The 26,881-nt window shown below is 37.6% G+C and overlaps 1 protein-coding gene across 1 annotated transcript in view; it reads left to right on the plus strand.

Annotated features, from left to right (window-relative positions):
- The first annotated feature begins 3,850 nt into the window (after positions 1 to 3,850).
- Positions 3,851 to 26,881, plus strand: part of LOC133664588 (very-long-chain 3-oxoacyl-CoA reductase-B-like) — a 48,396-nt gene continuing 25,365 nt past the window's right edge. Inside the window, exon 1 of the mRNA XM_062069341.1 lies at positions 3,851 to 4,162. Coding sequence (XP_061925325.1) covers positions 3,985 to 4,162 — 178 coding nt within the window. The 5' untranslated portion in view covers positions 3,851 to 3,984. The remainder of the gene's footprint in view (positions 4,163 to 26,881) is intronic.

A 26,881-nucleotide genomic window follows, 5' to 3' on the forward strand; every position in this document is an offset into this window, starting at 1 on the left:
ATTATGATGAATAACAAATACATTTGTACTCATTTAGACTAATAACAGTATGAGAATATAAAAAACAACAACAACACAATACATTGTTTATATTAATAGTATTTGCCAGTATTGATCAGAATATTTATTACTTGAATCCAAATCAAACTTCAAACTTCAGTTTGTAACTGAAATAATTACAAATGATTATCATTATAAAAGATGTTCTTAAAAAATGCAAAGAAATTATCAAATACACGTTTTCAGCTATTTTAACTTTTCAAAATGTTTATTTTTTGTTCTTTTATGTGAGACGCATTTTTAAATAATTCTTTATACTCATAGTAATTGCCAGTATTGATCAGAACATTTATTATTTGAATTCAAACTAAACTTTAAAATACTGTTTGAAACTCATAGAATTTAAAATAGTTATTATAACAAAATTACTTTAAAATCATGCAGAGGGGAAAAAAATGCAGAATTACAGGTTTTTAGCAATTTTTACTTTTAAAAATGGTTAGACTTTTATGGGAGATTACATTTCTTTGTAATCGCAATTTATTACTTTTAGCCAGAATATAATTATGATGAATAACCAATAAAATTGTACTCATTTGGACTAATAACAGTATGAGAATATATATATAAAAAAAAATAATACATTGTTTATATTAATAGTATTTGCCAGTATTGATCAGAATATGTATTACTTAAATCCAAATTAAACTTCAAAATTCAGTTTGTAACAGAAATAATTTCTAATGATTATTATTACAAAATATCTTCTTAAAAAATGCAAATAAATTATGAACTACAGGTTTTCAGCTATTTTTACTTTTCAGAATGGTTATTTTTTGTTCTTTTATGTGAAAAACTTTTTTTTTTTTTAATTATTCTTTATAGTATTCGGCAGTATTGATCAGAATATTTATTATTTGAATGCAAATTAAACTTCAAAATTCCGTTTGGAACTTATAAAATTTTAAATCATTATTATAACAAAAATACAGGGGAAAAAAATCAGAATTACAGGTTTTTAGCTATTTTAACTTTTTAAAATGTTTATTTTTTGTTCTTTTATGTGAGACGCATTTTTTAAATAATTCTTTATACTCATAGTAATTGCCAGTATTGATCAGAACATTTATTATTTGAATTCAAACTAAACTTTAAAATACTGTTTGAAACTCATAGAATTTAAAATAGTTATTATAACAAAATTACTTTAAAATCATGCAGAGGGGAAACAAATGCAGAATTACAGGTTTTTAGCAATTTTTACTTTTAAAAATGGTTAGACTTTTATGGGAGATTACATTTCTTTGTAATCGCAATTTATTACTTTTAGCCAGAATATAATTATGATGAATAACCAATAAAATTGTACTCATTTGGACTAATAACAGTATGAGAATATATAAAAAAATATATAATACATTGTTTATATTAATAGTATTTGCCAGTATTGATGAGAATATTTCATACTTTAATCCAAACTAAAATTCAAAATTCAGTTTGTAACCGAAATAATTCCAAAAATTATTATTACAAAAGATCTTCTTAAAAAAATGCAAATAAATAATGAAATACAGGTTTTCAGCTATTTTTACTTTTCCAAATGGTTAGATTTTGTTCTTTTATGTGAGAAGCATTTTTTAAATGATTCTTTATGGTATTCGCCAGTATTGATCAGAATATTCATTATTTGACTCCAAACTAAAATTTAAAATTCCATTTGAAACTCATAGAATAAATAATTATTATAACAAACGTACTTTAAAATCATGCAGGTGAAGAAAAAAATCTAGAATTACAGGTTTTTAGCAATTTAAAGTTTTAAAAATGGTTAGACTTTTATGGGAGATTACATTTCTTTGTAATCACAATTTATTACTTTTAGCCAGAATATAATTATGATGAATAACCAATACAATTGTACTCATTTGGACAAATAACAGTTTGAGAGTATAAAAAAACAAAAACATAATACATTGTTTATATGAATAGTATTTGCCAGTATTGTACAGAATATTTATTACTTGAATCCAAATTAAACTTCAAAATTCAGTTGACAGTATTTCAAATAATTATTATTATAAAATATGTTCTTAAAAAATGCAAAGAAATTATGAAATACAGGTTTTCAGCTATTTTAACTTTTCAAAATGGTTATATTTTGTTTTTTTATGTGAGAAGCATTTTTTTAATAATTCTTTATGGTATTCGCCAGTATTGATCAGAATATTTATTATTTGAATCCAAACTAAACTTTAAAATTCCGTTTGAAACTTATAGAATTTTAAATAATTATTATAACACAATACTTTAAAATCGTGAAATGGAAAAAAATGCAGAATTACAGGTTTTTAGCAATTTAAACTTTTAAAAATGGTTAGACTTTTATGCGAGATTACATTTCTTTGGAATCACAATTTACTACTTTTAGCCAGAATATAATTATGATGAATAACCAATAAAATTGTAATTATTTGGACTAATAACAGTATGAGAGTATAAAAAAACATAACATAATACATTGTTTATATTGATAGTATTTGCCAGTATTGATCAGAATATTTATTATTCAAATCCAAATTAAACTTCAAAATTCAATTTGTAGCTGACATAATTTCAAATAATTATTATTATAAAAGATGTTCTTAAAAAAAGCAAATAAATTATGAAATACAGGTTTTCAGCTATTTTAACTTTTCAAAATGGTTATATTTTGTTCTTTTATGTGAGAAGCATTTTTTAAAAATTATTCTTTATAGTATTCGCCAGTATTGATCAGAATATTTATTATTTGAATCCAAACTAAACTTTAAAACTTATAGAATTTTAAATAACTATTACAACAAAAATACTTTAAAATCATGCAGGGAAAAAAATGCAGAATTACAGGTTTTTAGCAATTTTTACTTTTAAAAATGGTTAGACTTTTATGGGAGATTACATTTCTTTGTAATCACAATGTACTACTTTTAGCCGGAATATAATTATGATGAATAACCAATACAATTGTACTCATTGGGACTAATAACAGTATGAGAATATATTTAAAAAAAACACACAATACATTGTTTATATTAATAGTATTTGCCAGTATTGATCAGAATATTTATTACTTGAATCCAAATTAAACTTCAAAATTCAGTTTGTAGCTGACATAATTTCAAATAATTATTATTATAAAATATCTTCTTAAAAATTGCAAAGAAATTATGAAATACAGGTTTTCAGTTGTTTTAACTTTTCAAAATGGTTATATTTTGTTATTTTATGTGAGAAGCATTTTTTAAATGATTCTTTAGAGTATTCGCCAGTATTGATCAGAATATTCATTATTTGAATCCAAACTAAACTTTAAAATTCCGTTTGAAACTCATAGAATTCTAAATAGTTATTATAACAAAAGTCCTTTAAAATTATGCAGTGGAAAAAAAATGCAGAATTACAGGTTTTTAGCAATTTAAAATTTAAAAATGGTTACACTTTAATGGGAAATTAAATTTCTTTGTAGTCATAATTTAATAATCTTGGCCAAAATATATTTATGATGAATAATAGTTACTAAATTTTGAACGTAATGCAAAAAAAAAAAGAAAAAAAGTGTATTTCTACTTGACTTTCCCCAACGTGAGATAAATAAAGTCTGGGATTAGAGTGTAATAAACATAATGTATTACATGATAAACAACATTTTCAATGAATTAGAAATACAATTTCTCATCAGCAACACGACACTGATCGGATGTAGTGACCACCATGAACACTGGGTGGCAGTCATGTTTAGATTGCCTAACCTGTAATGTTTTTTTTTTTTTAAATGACAGAAGAAGAAAATTGAGCCAATCACAGCCAAGCTCTGTGGAATGTGACGACAATCGACGCGGAAGTGACGGCCTAAATCCAGGCGCCTGTGTCTGTACTTTGTTCAGGTTTAAGATAGAAGTTGTGTCATTGTCAGAATACACTAATTAAACTGTGTACGTGGCGGCCATGTCGTCCGGTGGAGAAGTAGTGCTTCGGGCCGTGGAGACGCCACTCTTCTGGCTTGGCGCTCTGACAGCAGCCTGGCTGTCAGTGTGCTCCGTGTACCGGCTACTAGCCGGGATCAAGGTGTGGGTGCTGGGCAACGGGCGGCTAGTGTCACCCACCAAACTGGGCAAGTGGGCAGGTGAGTGTCGTTATTTATTTAATTTATTATTATTTGGTTATGATATAAATGTTTGGGCAAAACATATAAGATCCGAGAAGAACTTCGACATTTCACCTGATAGAACTGCACAACAAAGTAGTACCTCCATTTACGAGCTTAATTGGTTCTGTGACATCAACACTCGTATCTCAAATCAAACGTCTTCCATTGAAATTATTTTGAAATATATTCATATGGTGCTTGCCCCCTTACCCCCCAAAAATAGCACAATTTTAACAAATAACATGTCTTTTAACTAGAGATGTCCGATAATTTCGGACTGCCGATATTATCGGTCGATAAATGCTTTAAAATGTAATATCGGAAATTATCGGTATCGGTTTCATAATTATCGGTATCGGTTTCAAAAAGTAAAATTTATGACTTTTTAAAACGCTGCTGTGTACACGGACGTAGGGAGAAGTACAGAGCGCCAATAAACTTTAAAGTCACTGCCTTTGCGTGCCGGCCCAGTCACATAATATCTACAGCTTTTCACACACACATGCGAATGCAAGGCATACTTGGTCAACAGCCATACAGGTCACACGAGGGTTGCCGTATAAACAACTTTAACACTGTTACAAATATGCGCCACACTGTGAACCCACACATTTCGGGAGAACATCCGCACCGTAACACAACATAAACACAACAGAACAAATACCCAGAACCCCTTGCAGCACTAACTCTTCCAGGACGTTACAATATACACCCACCGCTACCTCCTACCCCCCCACCTCAACCCAACCCTGCCCACCTTAACCTCCTCATGCTCTCTCAAGCAGAGCATGTCCCAAATTCCAAGCTGCTGTTTTGAGTTGAGTTGAGTTGAGTTGAGTTTGAGTTGAGTTTGAGTTTATTTCGAACATGCAAGCATACAACATGATACATCACAATTTCCAGTTTCTCTTTTCAACATGTTCGAAAAGGAGTAGGAAGAAGCAGAGCTTATTTAATCCTACCCCTTTTCTTTACATAACAGTTGCTAAAACTTTTTGTTCACTTCCTGTTCTTAATTTATTCACAATAAACTCCATAAGTAATCACAATAAAAATAAATAAATAAATAATAGTAAGAATTTAATAATAATAATTGGTGAAGTAAGTCACATTTCATATGATGAGATAAGTAAGATTACTTTAAGAATGATTGAATGAATGGATGAAATAAATTGAGAATGTTTGTCATGGTTCTTCTTCTTTGTACTTTGTAAACACTTTAAGTTTGAAGAGTTTCTTGAAGTGGATCATATTAGTACATTGTTTCATTGCTTTGCTTAATCCATTACATAATTTAATTCCACATACTGATATACTGAAGGTCTTAAGTGTTGTACGTGCAAACAAATGTTTTAAGTTACGTTTTTCTCTAAGATTATATTTCTCCTCTTTTTTTGAGAAGAATTGTTGTATATTCTTGGGTAGCCGGTTATAGTTTGCTTTGTGCATAATTTTAGCTGTTTGCAAATTCACTATGTCGTGGAATTTCAGTATCTTTGATTCAATAAATAAAGGGTTAGTATGTTCTCTATATCCAACATTATGTATTATTCTAACTGATCTTTTTTGTAACACCGTTAATGAATGAAGTGTACTTTTGTAATTATTTCCCCATATTTCTACACAGTAGCTCAGATATGGTAACACTAGTGAGCAGTAGAGAATATGAAGGGATTTTTGGTCTAGAACATGTTTTGCTTTATTCATTATTGACGTGTTTCTTGCAACTTTATGTTGTATATTTTTTACGTGAGATTTCCAGTTCAATTTATCATCAATCATTATACCTAGAAATTTGGTTTCGTTTACTCTTTCAATTTCTATTCCGTCTATTTGTATTTGTGTTTGACTTTCTCTTCTACTGTTACCAAATAGCATTATTTTAGTTTTACTAAGATTCAACGAGGCATGTTAAAAAACAAAAAAGCACTTTGTGACTTCAATAATAAATATGGCAGTGCCATGTTGGCATTTTTTTTCCATAACTTGAGTTGATTTATTTTGGAAAACCTTGTTACATTGTTTAATGCATCCAGCGGGGCATCACAACAAAATTAGGCATAATAATGTGTTAATTCCACGACTGTATATATTGGTATCGGTTGATATCGGAATCGGTAATTAAGAGTTGGACAGTATTGGAATATCGGATATCAGCAAAAAAGCCATTATCAGACATCTCTACTTTTAACCCTTGTGTGGTGTTCGGGTCTGTGGGACCCGTTTTCATTTTTTATTAAAAGAAAAAATATACAATTAATTAATTTTTCAAACTGAGACTCACTGACTTTGGCTCATTTTCTGTGAAGAACATATATCATAATACATATTTAATGACCACACACCATACCCCCCCTCCCCCTCCTTCCTACACATTTCTATTACATATAAGATGTCCTGTGTACCACACAGTCACACACACACACATGCACACACACCAGGCCAGGAGGAGGACATAGTGTAGGTACACAGAACATCAGAGGGTCAAATGTGCGAGAAAATGAGAGCATATCGTGTTGACAAACAATGTTGCAACCTTGTGTGGGAACCGCAGGTGCAGAAACACAAAAGAAGAATCCCTGTGTGATGCAGAAACTGGCAGATACATTTTCCGTGCAACGTTCATATTGTTGTTACTCAGCCAGCATTTGTGGGTCTGATGGACCCGTTGCCTTTTGTGGCTTTTAATGCCTCACAATCAGACCCACAAACGCTGGCTGAGTAACAACAAGGGTTAAAGCGCAAAACAAATAAAAAAAAAATAAAAATACTGTATAAAAGCAATACTATAACATGTACTACTATGTAGATTAATTTGTATCTTTATTACAAAAGCATTTTGAAAGCGTTTAGAAAGGAGACGAAAAAAGACGGACAGTAGTGGTGCAACGTATCAACATTGATCCGTGATCCGTTCGGATCAGTACCTTCGGATCGGCACACACGTGATCCGCGGTTTGATTTATGAAAAAAAAAAAAAGTTTGCGCATGTTCAGTCCACAAACAGCGTGGTCATGGAGAGCGGAGTAACGGAGGAGCTTGAACGCCCCATGCCATTTAAATCCCATGTATGGGAGCATTTTGGCTTCTCTGTCAAATACAATGATGAAGGAAAGACGTTAGCGGATAAAACCGTGACTGTGTGTAATCTAGCATGGCCACGCACTTGGAGCGACATCACCCCGGTGTTTCACTGACAGGAGTGAAAGCGAAGGCTGCGCCATTTAAGCAGCCCCTTGTTGCACAATCAGACCGGGCTAAAGCCATCACAAACGCTATCGGTGTGTTTATAGCTGCAGACATGAGGCCATATTCGCTCGTGTAAAACGAGGACTTTAAACACATGCTGAAAGTGCTTGAGCCACGTTACGACATCCCGTCGCGCACCCACTTCAGCGATAAGATTGTGCCAGATCTTTATGAGCAGGAGAAGAAAAAAGTTGTGGATGAACTATCCCGAGCATCATCTGTTGCGCTCATGACAGACGGGTGGACGTCCAGGGGAACTATGTGACGATAAGCGCTCACTTTATCACAGCAGACTGGGAGATGAGCAGACACGCCCCCTCTACGAGAGTCACCTCGCGCAGGTACTGACACAAGCAGTGGAGGAATGGAAGATAAAGATACTAATATCCCAGTCACAACTGATAATGCCAAAAATCAAATAAATGCAGTGAATGAGGCAGGACTGGGACCACAGGTAGGGTGCTTTGCACATGTAGTGAATTTGGCATCACAGAAGGGAATCTCAGTCAATAGGATGGAGCGCCTCCTTGGGAGGATCGGGAAGGTGGTTTCCTACTTCCACCCAAGCACAACAGCTGCTCATGTGCTTAAGACAAAGCAAGAAATGCTTAAGATGACTACTCATAAGCTCATACATGATGTCCCAGCAAGAGGGAACTCCACTTATATGTTGGAGCAGCAGGCAGTTATATACTCTGCATTGACCCACAAGACCCTGAAGAAAAATGTAAAAGACATCATCACCTTGCCTGATGATGATGTGAGAGTGGCAGAGGAGGTCCTCCAGGTGCTTAAACTCCTCAAAACTGTTACATCTCTGATGAGCACTGAAACTTCACCAAGTGTGGCGATGATCCTGCCACTGAAGTGTGGAAGACAGCACCATCATTCAAGATGTCAAGACTGCCATGAGAGAGGACCTGAATCCCAGATACACTTCACCCCCTACTCTACAGGACTACCTTCACAGATCTACTGCCCTGGATCCCAGGTTCAAGTGCCTGTCTCACATGGACCCTGCCCTAAACCAGAGGACATACAGTGACCTCACCACTGAGATTGTGAGCAGTCAGGGCACTGAAGACTGTGATGAGGTAAATAAAAATAATATTATTTAATAATTATAAATTTAAATCTAAATAAATTAGTTTTTCCAGTAATAATGGCTTTCATTAAATGTTATTGCCACATTTTTCATGTCTATGAAACATGTTAAAAAGAAGATATTATGCCTTGGATACTTTAAGTTGATTTTATATATTTTAATTTAATAATTTAAAAATGTTGATGAACAAAAAGACAAAACCTCTGTTTATGTCTTCTCTTTTTTCTTTTTTTGCTGATCCGAAAAATGATCCGATCCGTGATTCTGATCCGAGAAACGATCCAAACTGTGAGTTTTTTGAACCGTTGCACCCCTATTGGACAGAGAATCCTTCGTCCTACGTGTGTGTCAATATATTTGAACTGTTAGAAATGAATCAATAAATCATCAATGTTATTATGATTTTTAGTTGCTGATTAAAACTAATTAATTTGATGCCTTTTGATGTCATATTTTTAATGTGGTTTAATTTTTCATTTAGGAAATATGTTACTTAGGGTTGCACACAAAAAAATCTAAAGACATCCGAATCGCGATTCTTTTTCATCCTGATTCTAAATACATTAACTATTTTCAAGAATATATTTGTGTCTGAAAAAAAAGTTTTTGAATGTATTTGTATTTTTTATCAATCTATTTTTAAAAATACGTTTTTAGGCCATCACCATGCGACCAGAAGGAGCTTTTCGAACCTGTTACCTGTTTTGAAAAAGGCTCATTGTTATTATTATACCAAATAATACATTGCGATAATCGGTTTGAATCGAGAATCGTGTCGACCGAAACATCACTCCAGTAATCGGAATCGGATCAAATCATGAGGTTCCCAAAGATTCACGCACCTAATGTTATTATAATATACAGTATATCCTAAATGGAAAAATACATCAACATGCATTTTCTTCTGTTGGGATCATCCCAAAACACATGAATGTGCTGCGGTGTTGTGATGGTCCACTGCCTTGCTGCAGAGCAAAGGTGGTACTTATTATCAAATCAACTTTATTTATAAAGCACATTTAAAATTTACCACAGGGGTAGCCAAAGTGCTGTACAATGGGCAGGTTAAAAGATAATACGAGTACCGAGCAAACACAACACAACACAAACAGAACACGATAAAAAATTAAAAATAAAATAAAATAAAATAAATAAAACATAAAAAACAGGTTCACAGCAGGTGTATTATGGGGCGCCATTGCAGGATGGATATCACTGTGTTAAAAGCCATGGAATAAAAGTATGTTTTTAAGAGAGATTTAAAAACAGGAAGAGAGGAGGTTTGTCTAACACTCAGAGGTAAGGCGTTCCAGAGCTTGGGAGCAGCAGCGGCGAAAGCTCTGTCACCTCTAAGCTTCAGCCTTGTGTCACGGACCGTCAGTAGCAGCTGATCTTAGGGATCGGGTGGGGCAGTAAGGCTGAAGGAGGTCGGAGAGATATGTTGGCGCGAGGTTGTTTAGACATTTAAAAACAAATAAAAGGAGTTTAAAGTTGATTCTGTAACGCACAGGGAGCTAGATGTGTGTTGCTAGTTCAACAACATTGCACACTCATTAGAGGGCAAATAACATGAATGTGGATAATGAGTGTTTCCATGGCCTCCGTCAGTACTTGTAGTCGTGGGGACGGCGTGGCGTGGCGGGTAGAGCAGCCGTGCCAGAAACTTGAGGGTTCGCTCCCCGCTGCCGTTGTGTCCTTGGTCAAGACACTTCACCCTAGCCCCCAGTGTCGTTCACACTGTCGAATGAATGATAGCCGGTGGTTGGAGGGACCCTAGGCACAAATTGGCAGCCACGCTTCCGTCAGTCTACCCCAGGGCAGCTGTGGCTACAAATGTAGCTTACCAGCACCGAAGTGTGAATGTGAGCGCTGGGCAATTATTTTGACTCTGGGGGGGCCAAATTTAAAGAAAAAAATGTGTCTGGGGGCCTGTATATCTGATTTTTAGGAACACTAATACAAAACCTCACAATAATGTCTAATTGAATGCTAAAAACGTTATGACAGACCGCCTTAAAAAACGGCATGGAATTTTAAATGTTTTTACTGAATGAGACACCCAGAATGTACATGAAAATAAAGAATGTGGGATTTACAATATTAACTATGAACGATAAAACACTGAATATTGACAACATATTAAACGTCACACCCCCTCTCGATCGACATATTTTACAATCAAGTGAAACGCAACAAAAATGCAACAAACAGCGAAAATTAACGAGAAGGGTAAAAATAAACAACCCTACTATCCGATATATATCACTAAACTTTAGAACTTTGTTGTAAAAATCTACTTCCGCGTCTGTCCCTGACACTCGCATTTCAGGCTGGCCTCTCTGGAAACACTCTGTGGAAACGCCCCCCACCCACACTGTTTGGTGCCTCGTCTGAGCTGCTGTGACGTAGATTTCCATAGTAACTAGTATATCATGCAAAATCGCTGATTACAACCATTGAAATACTTACGGTAGTTCAAGACTTACGGTCATTTAAAAACATCACTGCACATCATAATTGCAGCTACAGTTTCCATCTTAAAAATGTTAAAAAAAAAAATTTAGGAATGTCCGGCAGGCCAGATTGCAAAGCTTAATGGGCCGCATGCAGAACCTGGGCCTTAATTTTTCCAGGTATGATCTAGTTGATAGAAAAGTGCTATATAAATCGAATTCATTATTAGTACACGCAAAAACCTAATTTAAATAAGACTGTCTACACCACTTTTCACTGTATAGTAAAGTACTATGTACATTCAGACCATTTACAAGTAGACTTAGTAGATCACACGCAATTTTAAAGTTTGCCCGCATGTTATATGGATCTTAGTAGATCAGGCCCTTTGTGCATTTCGATGCGAGTTATATGACATTGTGTATTACCATCAAATACTATTTACTTGAAAGATTAAGAGCTTGCAATGTCCCTCTTACATAATGCACCCTTGTCATAGTTAGGGTTACTCAAGCACAATGTGTCTGCTACATTTTTTTCAACAGTAAACGCAGACAAAAAATGGCTGAGTATTGCCAGCCTTTTTTTTTTTGAGTGTAAACTGTAGTAAACCTTGTGATTGGATTATAGACTCGGGGACGGGGGGAGGAGATTATAAACTCAGATTGAATGCTACCCATCTGCCAAGTGTACGTGTATGGTGGTTTGAGTGACCTCTGGTGCTGTCAAACATCAGACATGGGGAAAATTGGATGTTGAAGCACATGCAATAAGAGTCCAAAGTTCCACCAATAAACGCAAACAAATCCAGAATCCCGTCCTTCTAATTTACACGAGTGGAAAAAAATATTATCCACATACGGAAAGGTATTGAGGATAGGATATACTTTATTTATCCCACAATGGGGAAATTATGTGGTTGCAGTGCAGATACAAAAAGTCCACACCAAATAAGGTAAAAAACACATGAAAGAAAGAGGGAAACATCAAAGAACACAAAGGACATTTAAGACTATGGAGGTTAATTTGTCTTTATTATGAAAGCTTTTTTTGACACTAAATTGATATAACTAAATGTTTTGCATTTGAATTTTAAAAACTTTTTTTTTTTTACATCAAATAATGCTGACATTTTCATTAAAAAAATATGTTAGCAAAATGTGTTAAATTCATTGTAAAAAAAATTCAGTTTAAAAATTCAGTGTAAAAAAATTCAGTGCTGAAAAATTTAGTGTAGAAAAATTGACTGCTCTAGTCAATTAAGACTAAAGCAATCGATTCTATCTCAGAACCAGGTAATGAGCTGTCAAGTTCGAAGTAAAGTTTTTCAGCACTGAATTTTTAAACACTGAATTTTCAATCTCAGGATGTAATGGTAAACGGTATAATGTTAAACCACGGTAAAATTCTCGACTGTTAGTAATACCGTTTAAGTTTTTAATAAAAGAAAAACTGTCATTTAATAATGTTTGAGGCAACAATGCTCACTTTCTGGAAACGGAGTCACAGCAGCGCTGGCGCATGCACACTAGCGTCCATAAAGTGCTATCTTGCACAATTTTTGCATTTATTTTATTTATTCATGTTACCGGGATTTTTCTGCCATATTCCTTTGTTTATAATGCTTGTGTTGCTTTCATGTGCACATTCAATTTATACTGTTTTTTTTACAATGTTTCTTCTACAAATAAAATCATTTTGGATTAATTTTTTTCCTAATTCGACTTGGTTAAAAGTTTTCAGTTTAAGTACTTTTTGAAAATTTTGAGCACATTTAGAAATACCACGATAATAATCATAACTGAAACAGAAATGTTTATACCGTGACATATTTTAAACACTTTTTTAAACACTGAATTTTTATACACTGAATATATATACCCTAGATTTTTCAAAACTGAATTTTTCAACACTAAAATTTTCACAACTGAATTTTTACACTGAATTTTTGAACACACGCATATTGCTAACACATTTTTTTTCAAAGAAATTGTAGCATCATTTTCTGTAAAAAAAAAAAAAAAAATCAGTTCACAAAGTTCAAAAGCAAAAAATTCAAGTTACATTAATTCAGTGTCAAAAAAAAGCTTTCATAATAAAGACACACGTTAACCTTCATAAAAGACACTAAGAGTATGAGCAATGATAAATACATACACATACGATTGCGCCATGTGTAGACAAACAACAAAACACCACAAAAACACAATTTCAACACCCGCATACTGTAGTTCAATCTACTGTATTTTTCGGACTATAAAGCGCACTTAAAATCCTTTCATTTTCTCAATTGACGGTCCGCCTTATAACCCGGTGCGCCTAATGTACGGAATAATTCTAGTTGTGCTTACCGACCTCGAAGCAATTTTATTTGGTACATGGTGTAATAAGTGTGATCAGTAGATGGTAGTCACACATAAGAGATATGTGTAGAATGCAATTTGACGCCAGTTAACAACAACAAAACCTTAAATGTTCCATTGAAAATAAAGAATATTGCACACAGCACTCAAAAATTGTCAAACTGTTTTAGTATGACTTTTAAGCCGCACCGCTTGATGGATTGTCGGCCCATTACGGCTACCGTAGTCAGAGATACAAGTACTACTACAGCGTGTGTATAAGGACCGCAAAATGGCACCCATTAACAGACATTATCTGGCGTTTTGTTTCACAATATTATGCAAAACCAACTTTTCTTACCTTCTGGTACCTGCTGATGTGTATTTGGGATCTGCGTAAGTCCCAAAAATTTGCGCAAGTCCGCCACTGTAGTCCGTGCCGATACCGTAGTCGATGAGCTACTTCTTTTCACTATTTTGTTGTTATGGGACATTCATGCCATTTCTAATATAAAGTAGCATAAAGTTCTAACTTATATCTCGCTATGGAAACGCTAAAAACTACCAGTAGTAGTGGGTTTACATTTTTCACCCACGGAACTTTATTTATTAGAGCGTTCCGGTCAGACGGTTTTTCACGGGACACATTTCTGGCGTTGCTGCACTAGTGAGCCACGGATGATGCTGCTCCGTCGTTGATTTAAGTAAAGACCCGCCCATGCTAACAGTTCGAATAGACCCGCTCATCTGCAGTGCGCCCTATGGTCCAGAAAATACGGTACTCCCGTTGGGTGGGCAAAAGCCCCCCTTTGGACCCAATGCAAGCTGACTGTAACAGCAACAACATGAATCAGACTGAAATGCACAGGGCCATGTGGCACCCCTCTCCAGTGGTGTTGACATTACTCACTGTGCTTTTGTGTACTACCGCAAACATGCTAACAAACCGCCAAAGTGTGATCAAAACACCACCTCTTGGCGAAGCAATAAGAGTGAGTTTAATGTAATCACTCATCTATTTGGAGCAGTCACATTAGTCTGCTGGAGAAGCCGATGCGTTTGAGAGTGTGAGCTGAAGTCTCCTTTCATCTTTTTGTGCTCGGCTAAAAATAGAAACGCATCAGATCTTTTTTTGAACATTTCTGATTACGCATGCAGGGCAATTCAGGATACGCAGTGAAGCAAAGGAGCCCGTTAGCCTCGTTCGCTTCTCTCATTCACAAACTTTGCCTGACTCAAGTGGATGTGATTGAGCGGACAGCCTCATTATGTAACAGGACTTGAGCCATTCATAAATGAGGCACCGGATCCTTGGGGTTCTGGTTCACCGCTTTAACTATTTTCTGTGTGTATAAGAGTGGTTGTGACAGTATAACTCCATGGACATTGTGTTATATTGAATGATACTAACGTGACGTCAACTTATCAAGGCCAAGATTTATTAATAATTATAACGTTCTGTGATATTATAAAAGGGTATTTTACTTTTTTTTATTTAATTTGTTATTTTTGTGTTTTTTTTAATTGTTTTATTTTAAATGTACAAACATGTAAACTTTATAACGTGAGTCTTTTTTTTATCATAATATTATGACTTTATTCCCAAAATATCTTGACAAAATTGTTGTAATCATTAAATATGGATGTAATGATAAACAGTATTATTGATAACCGCGGTAAACCCTCTGAAGATTCGTATTACTATTTTAAATTAATATTATTGGAAAAACGGCACTTGGATAAACTCTTGGACAACTAGCACTAGCTCGCTAGCTTGTTTAAAGGCTAACAATAATACAAAACACTTTAACGTCTATCAACATTAACAAACGACATACCACAAACTAAACTTGTATAAATAACGTTATTAAAAAAACATGAAGCTTTCGACAACATAATGTGAACTCGCGTGGTGTCACATAAACCAGACGTAAAGCAAAAGAAACACTTAATTTGTCATTTATTTTAAAAAAAAGCATTCTAAAACTTGTACAAATTAAAATGGAAAAAAATAAACATTTAGACACTCAAATAAAAATATGGCCCTTAAGAATCGTGGACAATATTTAATGTTCCCTGTATAATGTTTCAATTTATTATAGTTTTTTGTTAATTTTTTAATTAAAACTTGGTCAAAAGATTTCAGTGTGTATAAGTACGTTACAGGCAGATTCAACAATACTGTGATGATAGTAATGTAATAATTTTGGTCACAATAGCTGTGGTATGAACATTTCCTAAAAAGTTTCAACTTTATTCTTAGTTTTGTTTCTCATTATATGACAGCTTAAAGATATATTTACTAGGTAAACTATATAATTCTAAATATTTTGTCCTCATACTACTTTATTCTTGTAAAAGACGTTTTTTTGTAGGATTATCACTTTTTATTTATTAATTTTTTATAACATTATGACTTTATCCTCAAGTTTTGACTTATTTTGCAGTTTTTTTTGTTTAATTGTATTTTTAAAATGTGCCGTGGGTCTATAAAAAACTACCGTATTTTTCGGACTATAAGGCGCACTTAAAATCCTTTCATTTTCTCAAAAATCTACAGTTCGTCTTATAACCCGGTGCGCCGAATGTACGGCATAATTCTGGTTGTGCTTACCTCAAAGCAATTTTATTTGTTACATGGTGTAATGATAAGTGTGACCAGTAGACCACGTATCTCTTATGTATAAACATAAGAGATACGTGTAGACTGCAGTAAACAACACCAAAACTTTAAATGTTCCATTGAGAATATAGAACATAAAAAATATGTCAAAATGTTTTTAGTATGACTTCAGTAAGCTACGTAGCCGCACCGCTTGATGGGTTGTTGGCGCATTAAACATACGAGTATTATTATGGGCCGCACAATGGCACCTATTAGCAGACATATTACCTGCCGTTTTGTTTTGCAATATTATTCCAGACCAACTTTTCTTACCTTCTGGTACCTGCTGATGTGTATTAGGGATTTGCACAAGTCCTGAAAATGTCCACGCGTCCGCAATTGTAGTCCCTGCGGACACCATAGTCATAAGCTTCTTTTTCTCTACTTTCTTATGTGGCATTCATCTTCCGCTGTTGCCATTTGTGATATAAAGTAGCGTTAAGTTCTTACTTATATCTGTCAGTAGACTAGCTATCAAAGGGCTAAAAACTGTAATGGGTTTACATTATTCACCCACGGAACTTTAGTTATTAGGCGTTGATGTTGCTTTATTGAGCCACGGATGAGGAGATGCTGCTCCGTTATTGATTTAAGTAAAGTCTGAATATCATTAAAAAAGTTAGCTCCATTGTTTGACACTTCTTCCACTCCCGTCCTTGCACGCTACACCGCTACAACAAAGATGACGCTGTCGAAGGTGAGCCACGTAAATAAGACCGCCCACAAAGCGGCGCATCCTGATGAGACGCTCCGAAAGTTACTTGAAAATGGTCTCTAAAACATAATCTATGCAACACTTTCACCAAAGAACCACCATTACATGTTATGTGGACCACAAGATAGTGTTTTAAATTTGGAAAAAAGTCATAATATGACCCCTTTAATGCGCCTTATAATCCGGTGCGCCTTTTGTATGAGAAAGGACCTGAGTAGACCCGCTCATCGGCATTGCGCCTTATAATCCGGTGTGCCCTTTGGTCCGAAAAATACGGTAATTGCGGGCTGCACTTTGGACACCCTTGATCTAAGACTATATCATGACTTGTACTAAAACATGCATATTTTCTGTCATCATTTATCACTGGAGTGCGAGTTACCTTTGCCACACTGACACACCCAATAACAAGAGTCCACAAGGTGCTTTCACCTGTGGACCAGGACATACGCACCTCCCATTTCTGTAAAGACAATTTGAAATAGGACTGCTGCTCAACACAAGTAAACATTTAGCATCTTTTGACACAGTAACATTTTAGCTGGTCAAACTTGTGTTGCTTAATTTGGTTTTGTTAGCGCAACATATCTGCTGTAGTTGTGGTATGTTGTGCGACAGGCCTCGCCATTGTTTGGGATGGTGTCATTTGTGCATGGGCGCAGAGCCTGTGTAGTCACAGTGCTGCGTTTGTCTTTGGAAAAGAGCAGTACAATACAATGCTTGTTTTTTTACTAAATCTTTGTCACATTGATTGTTTTAAGATAATAACTACATGATTTGTCCTGAATTGTTTTGCTGCAGGTTTTAAAGAATGTACAAGAGTACTGACTAGAGATGTTCCGATCAGGATTGTATGCTGATACTGATCATCAATGAGTGAGATCAGCGGATGCCAATACTGACCGATACTGGTTACATGGATTAACTTTTTTCAATTTAACTCTACAGAGGGTTATTGACAGTTAAACAATATCAAGACAGTATGTAAACTAGCTCTTTATTTTATTACATACAATTGTTTGATCAAAACAAATTTAATAGTATACAATAACTTAACAAAATTTAAAAAATACTTATACTGCTCATTTAAATCATTTTGATTTTTGCCCTCAAGGTCCTCCTGTGTCCTATGAATTATTTGAATGTGTAAACATTAACAAAGTAAAACAAAAGATTTTGAGGAAAAAAAAAAATAAAAAATCACTCTAGTATTGATCATATACTGATATTACCCTTGCTGTCGACACCACCAAATTATGGATTGATCCGCCTCCTTCTTATTTGTCGTGCACTGACTGTGACAATGCTGACACACCATCCATTTTTCTACCGCCTGTCCCTTTTGGGATCGCGGGGGGTGCTGGAGCCTATCTCAGCTGCATTCGGGCGGAAGGCGGAATACACCCTGGACAAGTCGCCACCTCATCGCAGGGCCAACACAGATAGACAGACAACATTCACACTCACATTCCCCCCTTTGGGGCCAATTTAGTGTTGCCACTCAACGTATCCCCAGGTGCATGTCTTTGGAGGTGGGAGGAAGCCGGAGTACCCGGAGAGAGCCCACGCAGTCACGGGGAGAACGTGCAAACTCCACACAGAAAGATCCCGAGCCCGGGATTGAACTCAGGACTACTCAGCCACCAGCAGTTGTTAAATTATTCTCTCTCTTGACCAACCCTATTGAAATCGTGGCCCATGGGCCACATCCGGCCCGCCAAAGCTTTTAATTTGACCCGCAGAACATCACCCAAATAGGCTTTATGAAACCATTCCAACTAAGGTTGCTCATTTATGCAGTACTCCTGCCACCCCACAGAGGGCAACAGCGAGGCATATGTGTCACTTTAAAGCAAGAAGACTACTTATTCAACCCTAAAAAAAAATCTAAATAAATTGCGAAAATTAGACTTTTAACAACGACTCGAAAACAAAGTATGAATATTTATGCCCCGAGCAAGTGCTCGAGTCATTGTTTCCTGTCGGACCTTCTTCAACCCTAAACTAACACCCTCCCTTCCACATCTTACCTCCCCGGATTGTAAATAATCAAATGTAGATACTCATTCTTATGCTTTCTGATCTCTCTCTATATGTCCACTACGTGCTGTACATATCTTACCAAGTCAGTCCTACACTGTTCCGATGTCCATTTCTCTGATGATGCTAACTAACCTAACCCCCCCCTCCTCCACATCCCACAACCCGGATTGTAAATAATGTAAATATTCAGTGTATATACTCTGATGATTATCTTGTGTGATGACTGTATTATGATGATAGTATATATCTGTATCATGAATCAATATTATATTCCGAGTGGACCCCGACTTAAACAAGTTGAAAAACTTATTTGGGTGTTACCATTTAGTGGTCATTTGTACGGAATATGTACTGCACTGTGCAATCTACTAATAAAAGTTTCAATCAATCAATCAATCAAGTGTTCGGTGTTGTAGACAAGAAAATCCACATGTGTAAGCTTCACGACGGAACTTGGTAAAATCTTTGTAAGTAGATATTGTGCATAAATATACTTTGTTTGTTTTGTATTGAAATTGCTGACTTTGTGACGTCTTTTGTATACATGGTCGTGTTTGTTTTGTCTGAAAGCAACTTTGGCGATCAAAGCTTGTTGATCGCTAAATTTGACCATTCGAGGGTGATACAGCTACATTTTAGGTTTAATTGTGATAAGACACATGCATTGAGTGCAATGTTTGATGTGGATGTTGTTTAGTTTCTATGAGCGTAAACATCTGTAGTTTAATGTGTGAATGTAGTAACACTTTCTTTTATGTATGTACAATATACAATGAACATTATTTATGTAAAATACACAATAGATGTTATACTTATTCATGTTTATTTATGTTTTTATTTTCAGTCTTACAAGCCTAAATGAAGGAAAACGTATAAAGAAATAAAACCAAGGAAGGAAAATATTTCAAAAGAAGGAACATCAATCCACGACAAAACTTCATGCTGTTAACTATCTGCACACGCTGGAAACGAGTAGCAAGGGCAGAATAATGAATTTATTGACAGTGCAGTGTGAAAGCCGATGTTTACTTTGTAATTAAGTAAACGCAGTCTCAAAGGACTATAACCTGCGGAGGCATTTTCTGACGAAACATCCACTTTTCGATGTCCGGCCCCTGAGCCCTTGGGCTCATGAAACTGCGGCCCTCTTCGTTATGTAGTTAAATAGCCCTGCTTTAGACTCCTATCAATCTATTCGTTAATTTCCTGGTAATACTTGCTTACCTACTCAGTGGCCTAGTGGTTAGAGTGTCCGCCCTGAGATCGAAAGTTTGTGAGTTCAAACCCCGGCCGAGTCATACCAAAGACTATAAAAATGGGACACATTACCTCCCTGCTTGGCACTCAGCATCAAAGGTTTGGAATTGGAATCACCAAAAATGATTCCCGGGCGCGGCCTCCGCTGCTGCCCACTGCTCCCCTCACCTCCCAGGGGGTGAACAAGGGGATGGGTCAAATGCAGAGGACAATTTTCACCACCTCGTGTGTGTGTGACAATCATTGGTACTTTAACTAACTTTTACTTTCTGCTGTTCCATCAAGACTTCTTAAAGTTTACTGAGCACTTAATTCTTGTGTCGTTGAAAGCTATCTTAGTGGTTAGATGCTTGTTTGATGTATAACATGTTTAGCCTCGTTCTGCAGTGATAATGGTACTTAAGACACCGAGAAAAACTGTTTATTTGCAGTAATGGAGGTGAATAGTATTTCTTCACACTGCGTATGGAGACATATAATTAGCTGCTAGCCACTTGTCAGCCGGGGGACTTAAAATAGTGTAAGCCGTAGGGTGTCGGTGTTTATGATTGGCATTAAACTGCAATGGCGACCAAATACTTTTTTTTGGTCAATACTGATCGCCACATTCTTAGTATTTACAATTCCCTTTGCAGCTAAGACCAATTATTTTATTTTGCAATACTTTGTGGTGATGTTGCTTCGACAGCATGTTTGGTGATGTAAAATCCACAATATCCTTTTTTTAGATGCACATGTTTCTAAAATAAAATGTCATTCCCACCTTTCTTTTGTTAGTAATCTGAAATATTTGCCAGCATAACCTTTAGTTAATTTGGGCAAGATGTCCTCTCCAAAAAAGACATGTTTTATTTGAGTGGAGAGGGAACATGCATTCAGCTGGAAAATGTCCCCCGCCCCCTTCTTATCGCTGCACAGAACAGTTCATTCTCAGAACACCTTAAAATAACCCATCTGATGTTTCCCTCCTCGTTGTGCCTGCAGACTCTCTCCCACTCCTCTCCTCCGTGCTATTTTTAGCTGCCCCTAGGATCCCCCGTGTTGATGTTTGTCATTTTCTCTCTCTCACGCTCCCCCCCTCGCTCGCTTATGTTTGGTCGTGCTGCAGCCCAGGAGGATGCTTGGCACCTCAGCACCATCTGTACTCTCAAAGACCACACAGGCGGGGAGATTGGGTAGAGCCGAGGCTACGTGACGATTAAAAGGCGATGCTGCATGAATAACACAATGCCGTATTTTGTCTGCGGCAACATCTAGACTTGAAATTATGTTTGACCCGGCTTGGGAGTGGGAAATGTACATGTGAATAAAAATATTCACGCTAGGTCTAAGGGTTTCTTTACATGTCATAATCTAAATTGCCAATCTATAATGCAAATTGTGGTCTTTAAAAAAGGAACTATTCTATTGTCTGCAATATTGTGGCCTCACGTCAGTGCTTTGTTATGTGCTGAACAGCTCTCTAGCGCCCCCGAGAGGTCGTTTTGCTATTTGTGTCTAGCTCACTTATTGTTGGAACCTTTGCAGGTAGAATTGACGACACAGGCAACACATGATTACTATTGCTCATTATTAAAATGTTTTTAATGAGCAGGGTCACAGAGTCGAAAGACTCGTTTGCATTTTCCTCTTGTTCAATCGCTAATTTTAGCTCTGCGCTCTTCTAATCATAGTCTACTAGTTTAGTCTACTCCTTTCCCTGGCATTTCGTTTTTTCTTTACGAATACCGCCTGTCTTTAAATGCTGTCATTTTTATTTTGTGTTTCATCTTTTTGTACCATATAATCATAGTATGTGTTCACATTATAAATATGAACGTGAAATGGCACGCAGACAGCTCGAACAATTCATTTTTGTCTGACTTTTTAAAATTGAAGGACGTAAGGGGCCCATTAAAAAGACAGTTCAGTATTTCCCATGCATTCATTTACTGTCTTAACGATTAGTCGACAAGTCGGATTATAAAGCGTACTCATATTCAGTGGCTCTAAATTAGCCATCAATTTTTAAAGTCATCCATCCATCCATCCATTTCCCTTCGGGGTCGCGGGGGGCGCTGGAGCCTATCTAGCTTGAGATATTTTTAGGCATGTGCATACTAACATCAAATATGACTCTTGGCATCTGTTTGTCTCGAGAGACAATAGAGTTTTGCGCTCAAATGTCAATTCCTGTGCAACGCCTGTTGTGACTATATAAGCCAATTCTTGACAGACATGCTTTGTTGCAGTTCCTGCACACATATTGTATTGTTGGTTGATTCAGTGGGGGTGTGACTGTTCGCTTTCTACGTTCACGCTTCTCCTCCCATTGTCTTACTCTTCTTAAGTCACTCTGATGTACGCCCTCCTCCACTAACTTCCTCCATTTCCCACGTTCAGCTGAAGAAGCTTCCCAGTTTAATGGGTTGTTGTCACTGGCCTTCATATCACGCTTACACACATCATTAAATCGAAGGACAGGTCTTCCCACAGCCCTTGTTCCAGAGGCCAGTTCTCCGTACAGGATGTCTTTTGGAATGCGAGTGTCATCCATTCGACTTACATGGCCAAGCCATCTCAGACGTCGTTGTGTAAGGAGAGCGAAGATTGTCTTCATTCCGGTTTTCTCGAGGATATCCTTATTCGGGATGCGATCCTGCCATTTAATTCCCAGAATCCGCCTTAGGCACCGAAGATGGAAGGAGTTCAAACGGCGCTCTTGGCGTGCATACGAGGTCCATGACTCACTGCCATAAAGTAGAGTGCTAAGAACACAGGCTTGATAGATCTTATTTTTCGTGTTGATGGTTAGCAGTCTGTTCTCCCAAGCACGCTTGGAGAGTCTAGCCATCGTTGTAGATGCTTTGCCGATGCGGATGTTGATCTCGGCATCGAGAGAGAGATTGCTGGATATGGTTGAGCCAAGATAGGTGAAGTTCTCAACAACTTGCAGGGTGTGGTTTCCAATGGAGATCCTTGGAATGTTGCGCATATCTTGTCCCATAATGTTTGTCTTCTTGAGGCTTATAGTTAAGCCAAAGTCTTTGCATGCATCAGAAAAGCTGTTAATCAGCCTCTGTAGTGCTTCCTCTGATGGTGAGGCCAGAGCAGCATCATCTGCGAAGAGCATCTGTCTGATGAGGACTTTACGCACACTAGTCTTTGCCCGGAGACGTGCGAGGTTGAACAGTTTCCCGTCGCTCCTTGTGTGCAGGTAAACACCATCGTCAGATGATTTGAATGCTTCTGACAATAGCAACGAGAAGAAGATTCCGAAGAGCGTAGGAGCAAGCACGCATCCTTGCTTCACTCCATTCTCAATTGGGAATGGGGCTGATGCGGAGCCGTCATACTGGATAGTTCCTTGCATATCTTCATGGAATGATGTTATCAGCTTTAGCAGCTTTGGTGGGCAGCCTATCTTGTGCAAAAGCTTGAAGAGAGCCTTCCTGCTAACTAAATTGAAGGCCTTTGTAAGGTCGATGAAGGCGATATACAATGGTTGTCTCTGCTCACGGCATTTCTCTTGTAATTGTCTGATAGAAAATATGTCGATGGTCGATCTCCCCGACCTGAATCCACATTGCGATTCTGGATATACACGAGCCGCGAGCAATTGCAGTCTGTTGAGTAACACTCTAGCGAAGGTCTTCCCGACAGTGCTTAGGAGGGATATTCCACGGTAATTGTTGCAGTCGCTGCGATCTCCTTTATTTTTGTACAGTGCGATGATGTTTGAGTCACGCATATCCTGAGGAATTGTTCCTCCATCCCAGCATTGACATAGAAGCTCATGAAGATGGTCTAGAAGAACAGTGTCCTTACTGTTCTTGATGATCTCAGTGGGAATGCCATCGTTCCCCGGAGCTTTGCCACAGGTAATGGAGTTGACTGCCTTCTTGAGCTCTGCTAAGGTTGGGAGCTTGTCGAGATCATACATGACAGGTAGGTTCTCGATGCTTTCGATTGTAATGTCATTGACTGCAATATCCCGGGAGTAGAGTTCCTGATAGTGCTCGACCCATCTTTCCATCTGGAGCCCACGGTCTGTGATGACTTCTCCAGTGGAGGATTTCAGTGGCACTACCTTCTTGGTGGTTGGTCCGAAAGCTCTCTTCATACCTTCATACATGCCACGAGAATCACCGTTATCTGCAGCCAGTTGGATACTCTCGCAGAGGCCGAGCCAGTAGCTGTTAGCACATTTCCTTGCAATGCATTTGGCATTGTTTCTTGTCTTCCTGAGAGCATCAAGTGTCTTTGCAGATGGATCGTTCTTATAACTCATTAGGGCTGTTCTCTTGGCTTCGATGATGGGCTCCATCTCTGCAAGCCCAGCGACAAACCAGTCTGGGTTCTTCTTTTCTCTCTTACCATAGATGGCCATGGCTGTGCTGTTAACAGCATCGCGGATGTAGTTCCATCGTTCATCAGCATTACCAGCAGGACAGTCCTGGAGTGCATTTTCGATGGACTCTGCGAAGCATTCACGTAGGTCGGGGGCATGCATTTTGGCAGTATCTAGGCGTGGGCGACCTTTCTGCTTTGTACGGTGAATCCGTCTGGGCTGAAGACGCACCCTGCTGCCAATCAGTGAATGGTCCGTGTCACAGTCAGCGCTGTGATAGCTGCGGGTGATTTGAACGCAGTTCATTGACGATTTTCTTGTGATGATTAGATCTAGTTGATGCCAACTTTTTGATCTGGGATGCCTCCAGGAAACCCTGTGATGTGGCTTTGTCGAGAAGAATGTGTTGGTAATACAAAGGTGGTGGTAAGAACAAAGTTCTAGTAGTCTCTGTCCATTCTCGTTTAGTTTGCCTATGCCAAAGTGTCCTATGCCTTTGGGCCAGGAGTCATGGTCTGATCCCACTCGAGCATTGAAGTCTCCTAGTAAGAACAGGTGCTCAGTGGCAGGAATGTCAGTGATGATAGAGTCCTGATGATTGTAGAACTGATCCTTTGCCTCTGCAGAGCTGCAAAGAGTAGGAGCATAAATGCTCAGGATGTTTACTGGACCTGAAGCACTTGACAAGCGAAGAGAAAGTATGCGTTCTGTGCCTCCTGTGCAGTATTTACAGTCCGCTTGTCAAGTCAGTCCTTTAAGCTCCAAGCACCCGATGAAGCAGGCGGCCTGTGGCGGGTCAGTACCTTATTAACCGGGGGCTGCCCAGCTTAAGGTGGGCGGTAACTGACCAGTAGGACGCAATGGTCCCTCCCACCGACGGAGATAACCCGTAGCGCTGATATCCTACGCCAATCGAAAACAGCTTACAACTCGTAACTGCTATCTCCCGTGTTGTTTCTGCTACTTTTGACAGTGGCACTGAAGTAGCCTCTCCAGTTTTTTGGCGCAAGCCTGGGCTAGAGGTATGGAGATCCTGGGTAGCCCATTCGTCAGAATCCCCCTCTCGGCCTTACTAACGTAGTCCAAAGGAAAGCATAGCAATACGTTTGGCATCAGTTTGGCTGCAGGAGCTGCCGGAAAAGTGTCGTATCGAACACCAGACCGCCTGCGGGGCTCCACTCCGTTATCCGTAACCCTGGACAGGGGCCCATACCGGGTACTGTCAGCCGGAGCCAGCTGAGCCCGGGACTCGTGTCAGGCAGGGTCGTCACGCCCTGAAGTAGTTGCCAAGTCCACTTGGCCACTACCCACTACCTATAAAACTAATATGACTAATTAGTTCATAAATATGTATTTATACTGTAACTATGTGGTTCATTAGGCTCTTACAACATTTAAATAACTCTTAAACGTTTGTCCATTTAAAAGTAAGGACAAGAAAAGTGCAAAATAAACAAAGTGTATTTTTTTTATGTAAAAAAACAGGACAGTTATGATTGAAGCTATAACAACAAACAAAACAACAACTTGCTCAAAAAGAAACAAGCATTTTGTGAGAATGTGTTTAAAAAGCTGCACACTGAAATATTATTATTGATTATCTCCTGGCATTTTTAGTACTGTAATGGACACTGTGCATATAATTAATCTGTCTCATTGATTAATTTTTAACATTTTAGCTATCTAATCGTATGTTTAATCATACGATACCGGCGTATTTACCCGCGTTTATTGTGCCTTTCTTCGTTGCATAACAAATTGACGCTGCTTTAAAAAGTACTTGAATTAATTTAAACAAAGTTTAGCTGGCGGACTTTGGTTAAAATGATAGTTAAATCAATTGTTCACACAACTTCGTCTCACACAAGCTACAAACTATCTTATCCTCCATATGTCCAACATTCCCCCGCTTGAATTGCTTCTATATCAGAGAAAGTGTCATAAAAACAAGATCTGCTTTGCAGAATGAGCAACTAAGAGATCCATGTTTTCCGCAAGAATAGGAGGAAATATTCTCACTTTTCACATGTTTTCACCCGCGAAGTTGATGCGAGTGGCGGTGCTGACTCGCGTTCCTCCGGAAAAACACGATTAATGACATCACGACTATGTCGACAAATTTTATCATCGTCAAATCGTTGCACTCCTACAGTATATGGGGCGGCCTGAAACAGTTACATTTGCATCGCCCCATGAACTATTTATTTTTTCAGACTTGGCGTATTGGCCGTCACTCGCAAACACATTTTAGCGGGACTGTCTGTGATGCTTATTGTTCAACATCTGTACAGTAGATGGCATCATAACCAGGGCTGGACAATAAAACGATATCAATATACACTATATTGCCAAAAGTATTTGGCCACCTACCTTGACTCACATATGAACTTGAAGTGTCATCCCATTCCTAACCCGTAGGGTTCAATATGATGTCGGTCCACCTTTTGCAGCTATTACAGCTTCAACTCTTCTGGGAAGGCTGTCCACAAGGTTGCGGAGTGTGTTTATAGGAATTTTCGACCATTCTTCCAAAAG

Source organism: Entelurus aequoreus, linkage group LG02 (assembly GCF_033978785.1).
Source record: "Entelurus aequoreus isolate RoL-2023_Sb linkage group LG02, RoL_Eaeq_v1.1, whole genome shotgun sequence".
Lineage (NCBI taxonomy): Eukaryota > Metazoa > Chordata > Actinopteri > Syngnathiformes > Syngnathidae > Entelurus > Entelurus aequoreus.